We start from the raw sequence: 17524 nt of genomic DNA, 5'->3' as shown, positions 1-17524 counted from the left end.
CTTTCTTTCTTTTTCAACGGTTGAAAAGTTTTATTCAAAGGAAAAGTATACTTCCAGAAGTGGAAGCAAGCCCGAGCAAGAGAAGCTTGGCTCAAAAGGCTTCCTAGTATTTTTCAAGTAAAGTTGATGTCTTTCTCAATTCCCCACTAAAGAACAGCTGTCCTGCCAGATGATCCTTTAAAACATGTGGCTGCTGCCCAGAGGGGAATAGTAAGCTACTGAAGAGAACAGGATATTTCCATTAGAGCACAACATGGGGTGCAGGATCTATAAATCATATCATCTGAAAGAAAGTGACATGTCTAGGCTAAGGGCTAATCTGTCCCCCTGCACAAGATAAAGGGCTAACTAAAGGTCAGGTATGTGTGAGTCCCATCACTTTTTCAAAGACCTCCAAAGACAAAGCATGTGCTCTCTCCTTGGGTATTTCCTGCAGTGTTTAAAATGCCTTACTGAGCAGCGGTTAGAGTTGACTTTCGCCCTTCCTGATGCTACACTGGGCACAAAGCAAAAGGGAAGACAAGCAGCTGACAGTCTCCTTTCTTAGTCCCTCTGGTTGGGACATCTGCTGGGTTAAATCGATCAGCCCTGGAGTGGGCTTCCTTCGGCCCTTTCTGAAGGTAAGGATTTCAGTCTTTAGGGTTGAACAGACTCAGCACCTCTCCCAGTTGGCTCACCTGTCCCGATGTAGAGGGTTCGATAACACATGTTCACAGCTCCTCCCAACCCTAAGAGAGGGTAGAACACAGCTCGGGCCTGTACCTCCTTTCTTTGCACTACAAGACAAACACAAGGAAAGGATAATTCAGAAACTCAGAACCTAGACTTTTGGCTCATGGTCTGAAGAAAATAATCCCACTGGACGAGGAGTTCTTTTCCAACTCACATCTGATGCTGGGCTTCAGGGTGAGGCTCTCTCTCCCCACCCATAGCATTTCTAACACGGGGAGGGACTTGCTTAGATGACAGTCACTGAATTCAAGGATGACAGTACCTTAAGTTCTGGGCTGCTGGTTTGTTAGGGATATACCAGATGATACCATAGGGAGGCCATACAAAAAAGAAGGCAGAGGCCAGTTTCTCAAACTTTAAGGTGCACAAGAATTGCCTAGAAATCTTGTTAAAATGCAGACTCAGATCCTGTAGGTCTGTGGGTCCCGAGCTCTGCATTACTAACAAGTTCTCTGGCCTGGGAACCACACTCTTTACTGCTAATACTCAGAGGGATGTCCTAAGAAGAGTTAACCTCTTGGGAAGAATTTCCAGGAGGCTAGCCCAACTGTTATTCTATTTCTCATCTTTTGGAAATGCTTCTAATTTGAATATTTGAAAGCAACTGAGCAGAAAGCACACCACATATACCCAAAGCGCTCATAGCTGTTTCTGTGGCTTAAAGTGGATGTGTATGAAAGAAAGTTACAGCAGACTTCCCTGAGTCTGAGCTGAAAGCTGTGGATACCATTTTGTTTTTGTTTTCTGAGGAAAGAAACCATCGTGCTTTATTAAGCCCACTAAAAGCACACATGGAAGACTGAGATACTGAAAGCTGAGATTCTCCATGGAGGGTAGATGGCCATTCACACAGAGGGGAGATCTGATGGTGTAGTGTGGTGGCAGGTGTGCATGCGCACCTTCTGTGTGGTGCCCTCCAGAAGCCAGCGGATGTGCCCCGGCACTGCCCGGTGAAGTTTGGACCCGGGAGGGGAAAAGCTGATGTATTCTCTGCAAGGCCAGAAACTTGATCAGCTTCTCATCCAGCATATTCATCTCGATTTCTATTAACCAAAAAGAAAGATTTAAAAAGCAGCTGAGGAGGTAATGGAATATGGAAGTAGGTGAAGGTCATAGAGCAAATGGTTCAGCATTTTTAAAATCCAGCCTAGTGCTTTTTCTCAAACAGCACCAAGTACAAAGTGGTATAAGGATCTGGAGCCGGGTATCTCATTAGCTATTTGCAGTGAGAAACGTGCCCCAATGCAGCCTCTCCACATGCCTCCTGCAGTTGAGCTCGAAAGCTGGAATTGTAAGTAAAGTGGTCCTAGAAGTTAGGGCAAGATAAACTTGCCTCTGTGTGGGGGAGGGCCTGGATGTCTAATACTGGGGCTTGGATTTCTACCCACCCTCTGTTCACGGAGATCAAGATGTGCCCTGGTTCTCCTTGACTTTGGAGGGAGACTCCTCCTGGTTTTGTTCTGAAAGTCCAGGTGATCTGTCTAAAGTGATTTTCTTCTCATTGGTTATCTTGGACCTACTCTCCCTCCATCTTTGTTTGTGTACATTCATAAGGCAGACAAAGGCAAAAGGACTTTTTTTTCCTACCCCACTCCCCTACCCATCTCCCCAGCCCTGAGATCAGGAATCCCTTCTGTCCCTTTTAAAAATGAGCTGAATGCTGCATAGGGACAGCATTTTCACCACAGCAGCTGGTGGTAGAGCAGCAGCTCGCTCACTCACCTCCATTGACATCCATAAATGCTCGAAGTGAGTTGGTGAGGTCCACCATGGCAGTAGAGTTGGCTGGGAAAGAGGGTACGGTTAAAGCGCTTCCTATGGATAACGTGCCGGGGCTGACCTTGCCATCTGGGGACGGAGCAGGAAGACTGTTACTTACGTCGCCTGAGGGAAACCCACCGGTCCAATCCCCCACTGCTGAGACAGGTCTGGATTTCGGACCCAAGGTGATGTTCCCTTCTTGATTCTCACCCCATAGGCTCTGGAACTCCTAGAGCTAAAAACGTGTGGTGAGGAAGGGGAGATGGAACGACAATGCACCCGGGCACGCAGGAGTCTCCAGAGCACTGAGAACCAGTGACATTCACTGCTCTGGGGAACGAGGTAAGGTAGCTTCATTCTTTGGGCCGTGACTACTTCCTTGCTGCCTCTACTCATTCACATAAGTGATAACTGCCCCTATAATTCCTGCCCACTGAAGTCTGACTCACAGGGTGCAAAATCTATCCAGGTTGGTATTAAAAAAGAAACAAAGTCAGGAAAAAAGCTTGAGAAGAGGAACCATCTTAAGACCAGGGTCCCCTCAGGCAGAGAAGTCACAGTCACTTGGTTACCAAGACTCCCAATTCACTAGTGAGGTGAGCTTCAGTTCACACAGGAGACTACAGGGGATTCTAGCATCTGACCTAGTTCAGATGCTAGAGTCAGCAACCACAAGGTCCTGAGTGCTGACTGGAGATAGCTGAGAGAACAGGTCCACACTAGGCCAAGTATGGACATAAGGGATTGCCTGTAGGAATGTGGCCCAAGGGCAAGCTTTTGGACCAGAATCACCTCTCTGGGCATCTGACTCTGCAGCTACTATGGAGACAGTGCTGCTTTCTACCCTTCTTTCACAGACATGGAAACGCCTTGGCTCTGTGAATCTGAATCAGGTGTGGATCTACGCTCTGGTGTGGCTCATGAAAACAGTGAAGCCATCACCCAGAACCTCAGGCTGACCAGTGGTTCTGGAGTACATGCTGCCTTCTCTAGGGTGATGAAACAGGTAGAAGACTAGGCCTAGAAGATGTGGAGGCTAGAGTCAGGAGACCCAAGCTGTAGTCAATCCTGCCACTGACTTGGTAGATCACCTTAATGAAATTATGTAAGCTTTCAGAGCCTAAGCAGCCATACCTATAAAATGGGGACCAGTTAACATGTGCTTTTTCTTCTATCACAGAAATGGGGAGAAGACAAATAATACAGAGGATCAAAGTCCTCTGAAAATCAGATATGTGGTTTTGTTTTATTTTAATTTTTTTTGAAGCTTAAGTCTTTTTCACCAGGAAGAATACAGAATTACTTTGAATCACCCTTGGGCTGGGCAGCACTTACCTGATGATGGCGCTGGTGAGCAGAATCGTTGGTTGGCTCCTGTGGCCAAGATACCGTCTCCTGCTGCTTGGGGGGGAGTGAGCACCCGGGTGGCATTTGGGGGTGAGCCCAGTGGCCTTGAATCTGTCAACGGAGGTCCTATCTGTGATTGGACAGTCTTTCTTTGCAAAGTGCTGGTGTTCTCGATGCTGGCACAAGAGCTGGGAATGGAAGGGGGCAGGCTTGGGACAGGAACCAAATTCCTCTGGGGGCAAGAGCTGGGGCCAGTGGCATTCTCTGTCTTCACAATGATGCCGACGGTGTGGTTCTGAAGCCCCCCAGCTGCTGGTGGCGTGAGGGGCCGGGGCCAGCCTTGCCGGTGTGAGAGGCCTGGTAGGGGGGTGTTGGCGCCTGGAAGTCGCCGGGGGTCCGTGGAATCAGTGGGGCTGCTGTAGAGGTGTGGGCCATTGACTTTCACCTCTGTGTTCACTGGCCCGTTGGCAGTCCCACAGGGGGCTTTCTTGGATTTTTCCGCACAAGAACTGCAGCTGATGTCCTCTAGGGCTGGGGGTTGGTGGGGTGGAGAGCAGCTCAGGGAATTCTGGGTGCTAATCCCTGAGGGGCAGGACAAGGGATAGTGGGAAGGTGTAGGTGCCTTGTCAGCTGTTTGCAGGGAGGTGGTGATTGAGCTGTCAGTCACAATAACAGGCTTAATATCAGCCTTCTCTGTCTGTTCAGAGTCCCAATGCGAAGGCATCTGCTTAGCAGATAAATGTTTCAATATGCTGCACTGGAGCGCAACAACACTACAGAGCCACTGCAACGGAAGGAGAGGAGAGGAGAGGAGGGTAAGAGGCCTGGGAGGCGCTGGTCCTTCCTGCCACAGCAGCCAGGGCTACAGCAGAGATGATAAACACTTTCCAAGGTCCTATCATGAATGCCCAAAAAGGGTGCGCTTGACTCCTGATAGGATTCTACTTCCATTCCCAAGCAAGACTTGTTGGTACACTCAGCAGACAATAACCTGGTTAGCAGAGCTTAGGATTCTCATTCTGATTCTGTCCCTAAGGCCAACCTTGTGACCAATATTCAGCAAGTACCCTAAGCTCCTGCTGTGTGTCCAGCGCTATCACTTAGTCTTTCCATGGGTCTACCAAGGAGTTTCTACAAGACGTCTTGCCTGTCTCACAGTGCACCGGGGGACTGATGGAGAGGAGGCAGACTAGTTGACTCTGTAGTTCTCTTATTTGCCTTAGGATCTGAACCAGAGGTTCTCCCTGAAATATTCAACTCTCGGAGGGTGAAGGTGGGGGCAGGTGGGGTTGTAGAAGGCAGAACGGGAATGACACTGAGGTTACTTCCAATAGCTGCAGTGAGATGATGGAAGATTAGACTTGGAATCCCAGCCCTGTCTTCACTCACCTCTTGCTGCTCTGCTTGGGTGGCTAAGTGCTCAGAGTTCAAAAGGTGCATCTGTGATTCCTCAGGGATCCCATTGCAGATCAGCTCCCCATCCCGAATGGCCGCGGGTGCAATGAGTGGGGGTGGAAACTGGTACTGAGATTTTATAGCATCAGGAACCTGTTTAGGATAGACAGAAGGAGGAAGGAGAGGCAGATAGTGCCAACATTTCCAGTCGATTCTACTCTGGCCACAGACTTCTGTCCGTGGTGCTGATGCCCAAAGGACCATCATTCATTCTGGGGACAAGAAGACTCAGTAGGCTTCAACTCCTCTGTGCCATCTCTTTGACTCTGACACATATACACAGTAGCCTAAGAAGGCACAGAACTGGAAACAGCAGGCACACACCCCACTTTTCTTCATTAAGTTCTAAGGCCTGAAGAATCCAGAAACCATTGCATACTGCCTTTTGCTTTGGCCTGAAAATGGAAGGCTGACACCAAACAGGGCTTTAGAGTAGTATCCTAGGTTCTTATTAGTTAGGGTCAAGCTTGGGAGGTGAATGAGACAATATCTGAGAGACAAAAAGTTAAATGAGGTCACATTCATGACAGAAATGCTCAGCGGAGGCCTGACTCATGATAAGCACTCACTCGATGTCAGTTTTCTTCAACCATTCATTCATGACTCATGAAACAACTGAAGACCTCTTTGTTGCACAAAGACAGAAGACACACTCTGAAACATACCATGTAAAAATGAAAGAGCCACACAAGCAAAGAATCATTCATACATTCGACCAACATTTATTGACCACCTCTTGAGTCTGGGCACTGTGCCAAGTCCTAGAGATCCTTAAGATGAAAAAATTTAACCTCTGCCCACAAGGAGCTCACAGTCTAGTAGGGAAGATAAACACAGAAACTTACAATACAATGTAATGGATCCTAGAATAAAGGCATGTCTGAGGAGCTATAAAAACACCACAGAGAAGAGTGCTTCTTTCTAGCTAGGGGACAGGAGCTTGGGATTAGGAGAGATTTTACAGGGAGCCAGTATTTGAGCTAAGACTTAGAAGTTGAGAAGAATCTTCCAGGGAGACCAAGGGAAAACAGGGTAGGAGAGCAGCACATAAGGCAGAGTTATGAAAGCAGGTTTGAAAAATATTTGGAGAACCAACAGATTTGGTGACCAAATCCTTAGGGAGGATAAGAGAAGAAGAGCTGAAAATGGTTCCCCAAATTTTGGCTTGAGGGATTGGGTGGAGATCGCTATCATTCGCTGAAACAGGAAATACGAGAGGAAGAGCAGATTTGGAGGCAGAAGACTTTTTGGTCTCGGGCAGGTTGAGACTGAGGTGTTTGTGGGATGGGCAGGCAGATATGCATCTGGATATGAGGAGAAAGGCAAGGAATATGGAATTAAGAGTCATTACCATTAACGGTGGTGGCTGGTACCATGAGCTTATCTAGTACCATGAAAACTGGGAGGGGAGAAATGGAGTGTTGCCCCCTAGGGAAGAGTGAAGGGGTAAGGGGAAGAGGAATCCCCAAGAAACATGTAAAGTTCTTAGCTCATTTTGCCTGCACTGCTATACCTCAAAGACAAAGGTCAACATTCCAGCAGTTCTCTACCACTGTCTTACGATGCCACAGTCCTCATTTCACTTTCGAATGGTCCAAAATGCTTTTCAGGCAACTCGTGCCCTTGGATTTTTCTCAATAACAGGAAAACATTTAAAAACGAGAGGAAGCATCATAAGACGACAGGATTTTATTAAGGCTTCCTGGCCTGTTCACTTCAACAGACAGGCTCTCTTCCAAATCTACATGGTGAATTGCACAGTCTAGATATCTTTTAGATCTGTTTAACTAAGGAATGAGGCACACCACCTCTAATATACCCTAACCTCAACTGAAAACACCTTAATTTAATTTTGGGAAATTGTTGTTTCCATTGAAGTATAAATATTTACACAGTTAAGAGTCTGTGATCCAATTTTCAACAGTTAACATCTTGCTGGTGTTGACACCCACTGGAAGTGATGGGAGTGGTGTGATTTTAAAGCGTGGTTGCCACCAAGTGGCCATATTTGAGAATTGCTGGTTTCTGCTGGCACATAAAATAGTTTGTGGGATTATTTCAAAAGAGAAAAATCCAGTTTATATATGGGTATACGGTGTTATAAGTTAAATAAATGAGGGGACTGAATGGTTTATGAGAAATAGCCTCCATACCACCAAATGATTTTCAATATGGAAAATTTTTCTGTCAATCTTTGTGGACACACTAGCAACTGTCAAGTACATTACAAATGCTGGGTATTGCTATAGCAATACTACAATTTGGAGTATTGATGATATATTAACAGCAGCCAAGGAAAACAGATTTAACTCTTTTTTAGACATTTTCCCCTTAAGTTCCTCAGCTGGGACAGTTTCTTACTTTCCACATTGCCCTTTGCTTAATTACCACCAGCTTCCCCTCACCAGACAGTTCTGGGAAAAGGGCCATCTAACAGGAACAGATGGCATGAGTGCCAGGTGAGGGGGGCAGTAACAGCAGAGCACATCTAAATTTGGTATGAGGGTCTAAAGGGCATTTATCCTCAGGAAAACTAGAGACCTGAAGTTTGAAGCCTTGCTTTAGGGTTTGGCCTTCATAATCCTTACCACCTACCTCTAAGTATTAAAACATAGCCATTCATATTCATTACTTGCTGAGACACCCAGGACCCTGTCTATTCCATGAAGGCAATCAGAGAAGACCATCCTATCTGCACTAGGTTGTGACTCACCTTCAAGCTTCTTCTTTTGACCGACTGGAGCACACGGCGGTTAGGAGGGTGCTTCTTGTGGATTCGGTTCAAGAAGTCCACTTTGACAACATGCTGTGAAATGGTGTCCTGGAAGCGGTCAAACACCTGGCACCGATTACTCAGTGTCATATTCTTCTGGTTCAGCTAGAGACAAAGCGGATACACTCCTGTGGTGAACCTCAAAAGGCATCCCCCTACCAAATGGTTAAATGGATCAAATGGGTTCCTTCTGTCAGGAGTTGGTATGTCAACACTCCTGTCAGAGGGCTGGGAATATATATGAGATTTTCTCTCCCAGCCCTTGCCCAGTCCAGCAAGGGAAACCTGTTATGTTCCTACTTCCTAGAGAGGCTTGAAGGGAACAGGAAATAGGGAATTAGTCAAAAAGTACTCTTCCAAATTCAGCCTCTGACAGTCTCCTGTCCAGCTCAGACCACTCTTTGTCAGAGTACCCTAACAGCACAGATTTCCGAAGAGATGTAGGCCTTGGTCCTAAAGAGATCCAGACTCCATTCCTAGCAAGAGACTCTCCCATAGGAAGTAGGACTGTTTCCTATATAGGAGTCTGCCTGGCAGCTGGAATCAGCATAAGAATCCTGTGTGTCCTGCCCCATTTTTCCTCTATGGTACTAGAGAACATTAGCAAATCCATCTAGGTATCACAGTCTTGTTCTGTAAGAGGAAGAAAACCTTGGACTGCTTTCGGAGGCCAAATGGAGGAAAGAAAAGTTTGCACAGCAGCATAAAGAAATGATGCCATATTTTCTCTTCTATATCTGGTCCCCACTTTAATTCAAAAGAAAACATCTGTGTGACAGCTGCCTAATTAGTGAATGAGGAAAACCCCATGAGTAGCTAATAAAATATTACCCAATTAATAATTTCTCATTTGCTGGAAAAGTGCTCTTTAAGATTCATATTTGGGCAGACTGCTCATGGTTTTTTCTAGTTTAGCAGAAGGCAAAATGAGATACTCACATTGAGCCTCAGAGAAAAGGTTCCTCCTAGATAAACTTTTCTGAGCAGCATTAGTCAAATCAGGAGGGCAAAGCAACTCTTTTTTTCCATGTGTACAACTCTATAACTGAGGTTCTCTCGGTACGAGGTGGGGAGCACACTGTCATGCTAAGGGCCAAGAGTCATTTCATGGTTATCACCATTTGATAGACGATGTTTTAAGCAATAACCTTTTTAATTTGGAAAGGCTACTCTTATGAGGGAGCTGCTCCCCCTGAAGCCCTCTCCCTTTCAATCTTGTGAGCGACTATTCTAAGTGCCTGTAAGGAAAAATCCTAAACCTCCTTTGAAGACAGCAAACTATAGTTGTTTCTAGCCTCAGGAAACAGTTTGAAAAATGTACCAAAGACTCCTGGGAGACAATACCCTCACACCATTCATTAAATAAGTTATTATTCAATACCTATTATGTGTCATGACAAGGTGGTTGTAAATAAATAAGTAAGAGAAGGCAAACAGCCTTATTTGGTGCCTAAGACAGATTGTATGTTCAATAAATGGCTGACTATCTGAACCATTATATTCATGTCAATTCTCTGAAGTTACTGGGCAGTTAATTGCTAGTGCTAATTCTTGAGATACAATAATAAATTATTTTAGAATTTTCTTATTTTGTCCTCTCTAAAAATAAAAGGCAGGAAAATATGGAAGTAACTACCATGAGAGCATTTATTTCCATAACGTTGGATCTAATATACCCCCATTTAGGGCTGTAACATCAACTGCTTAATTCATTGTGGAAGAAATTATTCACAAACAACCAAGTGTTAGAGGGTTAAGTCTGCCTGTACAGCTAAAGCAAGGCATTGTAAGAAAAGGCAAAATGCACAGGTGAGACATGTCAAATAATAACTGAGTAGGATGGTCTGCAGAAACCCACATCTGAGAGATTACAGTGAACTCTGGTACAAAGCTGACCTTATTATGCTTTCTACTGAATCAGTCCACACCCTAGCTGTCCCTGTAGAGAACTGAAGGGACACTGCTGTGCTTACCACCACATGTTCGATATGATTTGGACACATCCATCTGCCCAGGGGCATGGCAGTGAGTGGTGGCTCGAGGCAGTCCATGTGGAACAGAAGGGGGCAATAGTCACACTGGATGAGAGGGGCCACACGGCAACTCCTGCAAAAAAGAGATGTAAGCCATTACTGTGCCAAGATGGGAGACTTCAAACCAACTCTGCACTGTGGAACAGCCTCTCCCCCTTAATCCTAACGACCTTTTACCACATCTTCCTCCAGTGATTCAGTTACATTCATGATTAGGAAGACAGATTAAGTCGGGGCTACCACCAGGCTCTCCATTAGTCTGTCTTCTAAGAGGACTGTGTCTTGTAGGGAAGGGACTGTTTACTTGGGAGTATAGTTAAAGTGGCTGTTAGAGTATCAATGATCAATGCTCAGTTCCCACTGGAAAAAGATAGCCAATTCTACTGATCTTTCTACTCCTTAAAAGAAAGCAACTATCTCATTTAAGAAAAATCGCTAGCAACCTTTCTAGTATTCTACTACAGCAAGAAACTTTTCTTCAGTATGAAGCATTCAGAAAACCTGACAACTAAAGAAAGTTGCACTAGGAAAATGATTTTGTAATGTACTCACGTAAGCATAGTTTAAGGGAGGGAGCTTAACCAAATGAGAATTACTTTTTGTAACTATGATATATTCCTTGAGTCTTCAAGATGCACTGGAGCCACAGTTTGGGCCTGACTCAGAGTTCTCTTGCTCTACTCTCTAGGTTCCCTATAGCTTTTGCTGCAGAACATTTCTTTTTCATAACTTTTCCCCTTCTAACACATCCAAGCAACAAGTCCATCTTCAGTAATTGAAGCATTTGGTTTCTGTCACTGAGGAGGCTCCTATTTGAAGGAAACCAATGTTCCAGAGACACTATAACTGGGGCAAACTAGAGACTTTTGGAAGTCATCCAGTCTGATGCATACTAGCTACCACAGATAACTGTACTACTTTAATTTAAAAATTACTTGCTGTTTCAAGGGACTTATGTATGTCTCTGCTGGCCAGAGTTCTTCCTGCTACTTAGTCTAAATATTTCATGCTTCAGTTTATATACAACTCCTCTCATTCTAGCCTCTGCACATAGTTTACAGTACTTCAGTACCATGATTCTTCAGGGATCATTAAGACAATCAAGGTTCTAGTCAATTAGTCACTCAATCTCTGCTCTCATACCACCAGAATAGGGGTTATCCACATTTAACATATATAGTTTGGAAGAAGTGACAAAAGAGAGAAAAAAATATCATCTGCTGAATATGAGGAAGAGCCCCTTAATACATAAGTACCTATTACATGTGAAGCAGACTTTGACTGGTAAGGGAACGAGACCATTGTGATCTAACTCATGCTGTGTCTTCTTAACGTTTTTCCCTGTGGTTTCCTCCTTTCTTCTCCTTTTGCTAGAACCTAGAAGAGAAATTGATTGATGGTAGTAAACCTTCTCTGGGTGCAGAGTTCCTAGTCTGGGACATGGAAACAATATTAAGTGAATGGAAAAGATCTCGGTACAAGCATGTGCTATGGCCTAGATATGGATCTCTTTCTGAAGCCAACGGGGATGATTTCAAGTGAGAAAAAGAATTAGAAGGGAGACTAAGATATAAGTTAGAATCATGATCAGAAGTTACTTGTTCTATGGAGAAACACATGTAAATGTTTTGCAAACATAAAGTGGTCAGAAGCCTAAGGTAGATACTGGCAACCTAAGAAATTTAAATGCCAAATGGTCAAAAAGAGTATTCTGTGGGAGTGGCTTAGAAAAAGACTATAGGTTCATTGTATTTTAATAAAAAGCATAAAAGCTAATTCTGTATGCATCCTACAGACCAGCAGGTTTCTTGAGCCTGACAATTTCACTTTCTCTGGAAGAAAATAAGATCTGGAAGCTTCATGGTTTCAAGTAAAAGCCATGACTTGATTTAAAAAAAAAAAAAAAAAAAGAATGGTAATTTGGTAATATCTATAAGAACTATAAATACACGGTTTTGACCTAGCAATTTTAATATTAGAAATTTATCCTAAAGATAAACACTCACATGTGTACAATGATGCATTTACAAAATTATGTTGAAGCACTATCTATAGAAACAAAAGATTACGAACAACCCAAATGTCCATTAACAGGAAATTAAATTATGGCACATCTATATAATGGATCATTATGCAACTATTAAGAAAAATGGAAGAATGTCTATACTAATATGGAACGATCGCTAGAGCATATTGTGAAGTGAAAAAAGCAAGATGCAGAACAGTATATCAAGTACACTATTGAAGGGGGAAATAACGAGCATATATCTGTATTTGTTTATATACGCACAAAGAAATTCTAGAAGGAGATACATGAGAATCAAACAGTGGTTATCTGTGAGGGGTAAAAAGGTGGAAACTAGACAAATAGACAGGGGTGGGAAGGAAATTTTTTATTATAAGACTTGTAATATTTTTTGATATTTGAACCTCATGAATGTATTACCTACTTTGTAAAAAAAAAGGGGGGAGGATATTGGGAATGGTGAAAAATAGAAAATTAAATAAGTACTATAAAAGCTAAAACCTTCAAAGATCTCTCCAGGAAGGACTAGGAACAATAATCTGGGACGGTGGCTACACGGACAGTGACCACATAGGCAGCAATATCCTTTGGCTGGACAATAATCCTTTGGGGAGGCCAGGGTGGGGGAGGGGGTAAGATGGTTTGGCTAACCTGGTAGTGCAGTGGTACAAGTCAGTTCATTGGGCAACTGAAATTGGGTAGGATTCCGCTCCATGGCGGCAGCAATCAGCAGCTCAAAGGGCCGCCTTAGCTGGGGCTGCACATAGTCTGGCTCTGCCGCCACTGGCTCCTCGTCCACGTCAATGATGTCTTCATCGATGTCATTCTGCTCAGAGGTGGGGGTCTCTGTGCTGGCGTTGGATGTGGGCGTGCCAGGCCGGCTGGCTCTCCTCTCCAGGATCCGGGCATGGGCAATGGCCTTGAGTTCAGTTTTGCTAGCTGATCTGTCCAACAAGTCAGTGTCACTGCTGGGGGATGTAGTCCGTTTGCCGGATTTGTCTACCAGTCCATTGACATGGCCCAGCTCCTTTTTCTGCTCTCGCTTCTGTGCAAATGAACAGGTGGGCCCGTCACATAAAGTACCACAAAATAGAGATGGATGCTACAAAGTCCTGCTAGACGACTAACCAAAATTATGAAAGTCTCTAACATATCACAGACTCATCCACCAAGAGACTTGGAACAGAGATCTGTTAAAGTTGACAAAACTACACCTGAACTAAACTGGCAAAACTATTGCAGCAAGGACTCACCAAAAAGCATGGAAAGTTAGAAACAATTATACAAATCACACATCATTTCCTCTCATTATATGATATACAGAAGAAGGGTAAAGGGATAAAAAATTAACACAATTAGTAAGAATGAACTTAGTGAAACTGAGAACAGTGAGAATAATATAGTGAGAACCAAGATTACTGTAGTTTGCCTTGGAGCATCCTGACCTTCTGAATGGTTTTAAGAATTTTGCTCAAAATACAGTCTGCAAAAGCAAAGGTAATAAGTAAAATAGGTGAGCAGAGCTCTCCGTCCAGGGAGATTGGGTGCAGGCCTGGAAGGTTACCACACTACAAGGTGAAAGGTAGTGGAGGATAGCAACTCAGCAATCATGGTGTCCAAGAGTAGTGACTTTAAATGTTTCAGGTTTAACTAGAACTCCGAAAGTGACACTTCTTTGAATAGGATGGTGGGAAAATTAAAAAAGATTAAGTGTACTCAGTAGGACTGGATGACTGGCAATACATTTTCCTCTAGGACTCCAAATAGAATGGTCAAATGAAAGTTTAACACTGGTCTCTAGTCAGGAGACCTGTGATCTTGTCCTAGTTCTGCCACTGATTCCCTATGACCTTGTGTAACTCAGGCTAGTGGACAGGGATTTCTCTTATTTGTAAACTAGGACTAGTAAAACTTTTCTTCTCTCAGGGATATGGTGAAGATAAAGAGGGTCACATATATGAAAGGCATGGCTCTGAGTTGGGAGAAGATGTAGCCTCTACTAAGAATAGGACCTGAACATCAGAAGTTGATGAGGCTCAGAGGATGTATCATTTCAATCCACTTCAGTGTAACTATAGGAGGCCAAAGCGGAGAAGAGGAGGTGGTGGAGTTGGAGGCGGCGGCGGTGGTGGTGGTGGTATGGAAGAGGCAGATTTGGCTCTGTCTGGTAGGTAAATCTGACAGCATGTTAGAGTGGCACTTCAGAAAAAGCAGTGTGTTACAAAAAGGCATACTATAACCCCCAGCAAGTAGCTCTGCATCTAGAAAATTGGTGAAGATGTAATAAAGTTTTAGAGTGAGACAGAATTTCATTCATATCTTGGCTCTGTCAATTCCTTCAAGTCCTTGGGAAAGTTATTCTGCATTTATGAGCCTCAGCTTCTTCCTTTCTAAAATGGAGATTCAACTACCAGCACCCATAGATGGTTATAAAGATTAAATGAAATAACATATGTAAAATACCTGGCATATGATAGGAACTAAAATAATGTTTCTCTTCTCCACCCTCTTTTCCTGGCTTTCCCTCAGCCATTTCTAATCCTTTCACATCCATTCTTTTGAGTGACAAGTTTCTGAAAGGCTTCCTGGCTGACAGGTGCCTCTAACTGGTCCTGTTCTAATCTGATACAGAGAAAGAGATCTTGGAATGTGAACAGGCTGGAGGACAGCTTGTTTTGTGGACTTTAGGAGAAATTAAATTACAGTTGTGATTAGGTGGTTGGCTTGGCCTCGGCTTGCTTTTAAATAGAAACCCTTGTACACACATTGAAAAATAATGTCTGCCTAACTATTTACCTTCTTGTTAAAGGCTGAAAACTATTACACACATAAACCACAATCTATGAATCATCTCATCCTGTTTCTGCAACCAAGGAAGTCATCATTCATTGTGACATCATGTTCAGGAACAGGAAAACAGAAGTGATGTCACAACAAAGGAAAGTTGCTTGATGTATAATTAGTGTGGGGGGATGGTTGCAATTCGCAGAAAAACTGTAATCTACAGCCTATAATCTGAGGATTGGTTCTCTCATAATCTGGGTGGAAAAACACCTACTTCCTTTTTTGATAAAGAAGAATTTAGTTTTTGCATCCCACAGAAACTCTCAAAGTAGAAAACAATGTTCTCAAAGCCAGTATCAAATTATCAAAGCTAAGGGAAGGGGAGCTAGAGATATTAAACAACCTGGGATATAAGCGGGTTCAAAGTCTTTTCCCCCATACACCTGGCCAAGCCTTTGGATACCAGCAACATATTTGCCTTGGGGTGAAGGAAATCCTTTTTCCATCAAGCTGGAGAAGCAACCTTCTTTTTCTTCAGTTACTTTCAGCCATGGATATAGCTGCCACATTCAGGCCACTTATCAGGAGGTCTACAAGGAGATCAGACTACTCCTGTCACTAGTGAATGAACATGGCTCAGTAAATTAACACATCTCTTCTGCCCATTTCCGCAGCCCATGTTTGGATTTTTGGCCCTATTGGATTCCAAACAGTCACCATGGGGAAAATGAGGGTGATTCCAGGGCTGGAAGAGATAAGAAGGGATGAAAATACCTTCAGGGCCAGGCCATCTTAGCTCCAGAATTTCAGTGCTCTATACTCAGCATTCTGAGTAAAGCTTTCAGAAAATTACCTTTCGGCGAACAGTGCACCGGTGACACATCCACTCCCCAGGAGGCAACATCTCTTCACTCAGTGGAGGGTTACTGTGGAGAAAAGACAAGGGCATTACTAAGTTAACTAACCTTTTGAAGCAGTAGGAAAAAGCCTAGCTAGGTCTGACACAAAGCTGCATGTCCCTCAATTCCTACTATGGCTAGTCCTGAAGTATTGTTAGGGCTCTCTCATCATTAAAAGTGCTTACTTGGCATCATATACAATAACTTAAAAGTGTGAGCATCCCTTCCCACATCTTAGAAACAGAAGCCAAATCCAGAGCTGTTAACACTGAGCTTACAAGGAAAGATATAAAGAACTAGTTTAGAGCCCTGAGAGACATTCCCAAACTCTGCACCATGCTAATAAAAGCACTGATAGGACCTCTACACTTGTTCAGTCTGTTGGTGTAAATCCAAGTTCCTTCATCTGCTATTCAAGGCTTTCTATAACACGGCCTCTGTCAGGTGCCCTTCCCCCTAGTGAAACTGAAGGCTTGCTATTTCTTCTTTTAGAACATTCTTCTCCTAGAAAGTCATGCCTGTCAAATTCCTATTCATCCTGTAAGGCCTGCCTCAATCAGACTACGGTAGTTTAAAAGATGACTGCAAATTCTTTGCTGCTCCTTCCATTCAGAGGTAATCCATTTTTTTTTCTGTTGACTTGGGCTTGTCTTATGACTGGTTTTGACCAACAGAATGTAGCTGAGGGGTGACAATGTTGTAACTTCCATGGCTGGGTCTTAGGAGACTGCAGATTCCATTTTTATATGCTTGGAATGTTCCATCTCAGAGCCCTGCTGTCATGCTATGAGAGGCCACACAGAGGAGACTTAAGACACTTCAATTAACAGCTTCTGCTGAACCTTAAGCCAAAAGCCAGCACCACTAGTGCTATGTGACTGAACCATTTTGGACCAGACCAGCTCAGTCAAGCTTCCAAATGACTGCAGTCTCATACAACAACATGATGTTCAACATAAAAATCACCAAGCTGAGCCCAGTCCACTCTCAGACTTGTGAGAGATAATAATTAGTGTCTGTTTTAAGCTATGAAATTTTGGGGTAGTTTGTTACTCAACAATAGATAACTGCACTTCTCATGCTTTCCCTTTTATGACAATTATTTCTTTTATTAGAGGGATCAATACAAGGATGAACTCTTTCTTCTTTGTATCTTTATAAAAAAGAGGTTGTGCACACAGTAGTCACTCAGTAAGTCAATACTGAATCAAATCAGAGCTGTGTAGGCCTGGCCTTACTCTAATTTTGATTCAGTATTGACTTACTGGGTGACTACTGTGTGCACGACCTCTTTTTAAAAAAATCAATGATTCTCCAGATCACTGATTTCCATTAAAGTTATACCAAGAGCCATATGAGACTCTATTAAATCCTTGGGAGGGTCACATTTTTAATGTCTATATAGCAGTTGTTCTCAAAGTGTAGGCAAGACCAGCAGCAACATCTGGAAACTTACTAGAAGTGTAAATTCTGAGACTTCAATTCCAGGGCTACTGAATCAAAAATGTTTGGGGGGTAGGGCTCAGCAACTGTATTTAACAAACTTTCCAGGTGATTCTGTTCAACACCAAAGTTTGAAAACCAGTGTTATACAGCATAAAGTTACATTTATGCTTAAGAAATTTCCACATGTGGTTCCTGGAGTCACCTACTTAGAATAGTAAAGAGGAAATTTTTCTTCAAATTTTGAAAAAATACTAAAAAAATACTTGAG

At 43.4% G+C, this 17524-nt stretch overlaps 1 protein-coding gene across 1 annotated transcript in view; it reads right to left on the bottom strand.

Annotated features, from left to right (window-relative positions):
* PHF12 (PHD finger protein 12) overlaps nt 1-17524 on the bottom strand; it is a 37773-nt gene that overhangs the window by 2342 nt on the left and 17907 nt on the right. Inside the window, exons 3-12 of the mRNA XM_016139029.2 lie at nt 15765-15837; nt 12779-13172; nt 11358-11478; nt 10042-10174; nt 8009-8173; nt 5230-5388; nt 3829-4624; nt 2455-2580; nt 1632-1775; nt 678-776 (exon numbers count right to left, since the gene is read on the bottom strand). Of these exons, the coding sequence (XP_015994515.1) occupies nt 678-776; nt 1632-1775; nt 2455-2580; nt 3829-4624; nt 5230-5388; nt 8009-8173; nt 10042-10174; nt 11358-11478; nt 12779-13172; nt 15765-15837 (2210 nt within the window). The remainder of the gene's footprint in view (nt 1-677; nt 777-1631; nt 1776-2454; nt 2581-3828; nt 4625-5229; nt 5389-8008; nt 8174-10041; nt 10175-11357; nt 11479-12778; nt 13173-15764; nt 15838-17524) is intronic.

Source organism: Rousettus aegyptiacus, unplaced genomic scaffold, assembly GCF_014176215.1.
Source record: "Rousettus aegyptiacus isolate mRouAeg1 unplaced genomic scaffold, mRouAeg1.p scaffold_m13_p_6, whole genome shotgun sequence".
In the NCBI taxonomy this organism is placed as follows: Eukaryota; Metazoa; Chordata; class Mammalia; order Chiroptera; family Pteropodidae; genus Rousettus; species Rousettus aegyptiacus.
Note: the sequence above shows the minus strand (reverse complement) of the source record. Positions and strands in the feature narration are given on the sequence as shown.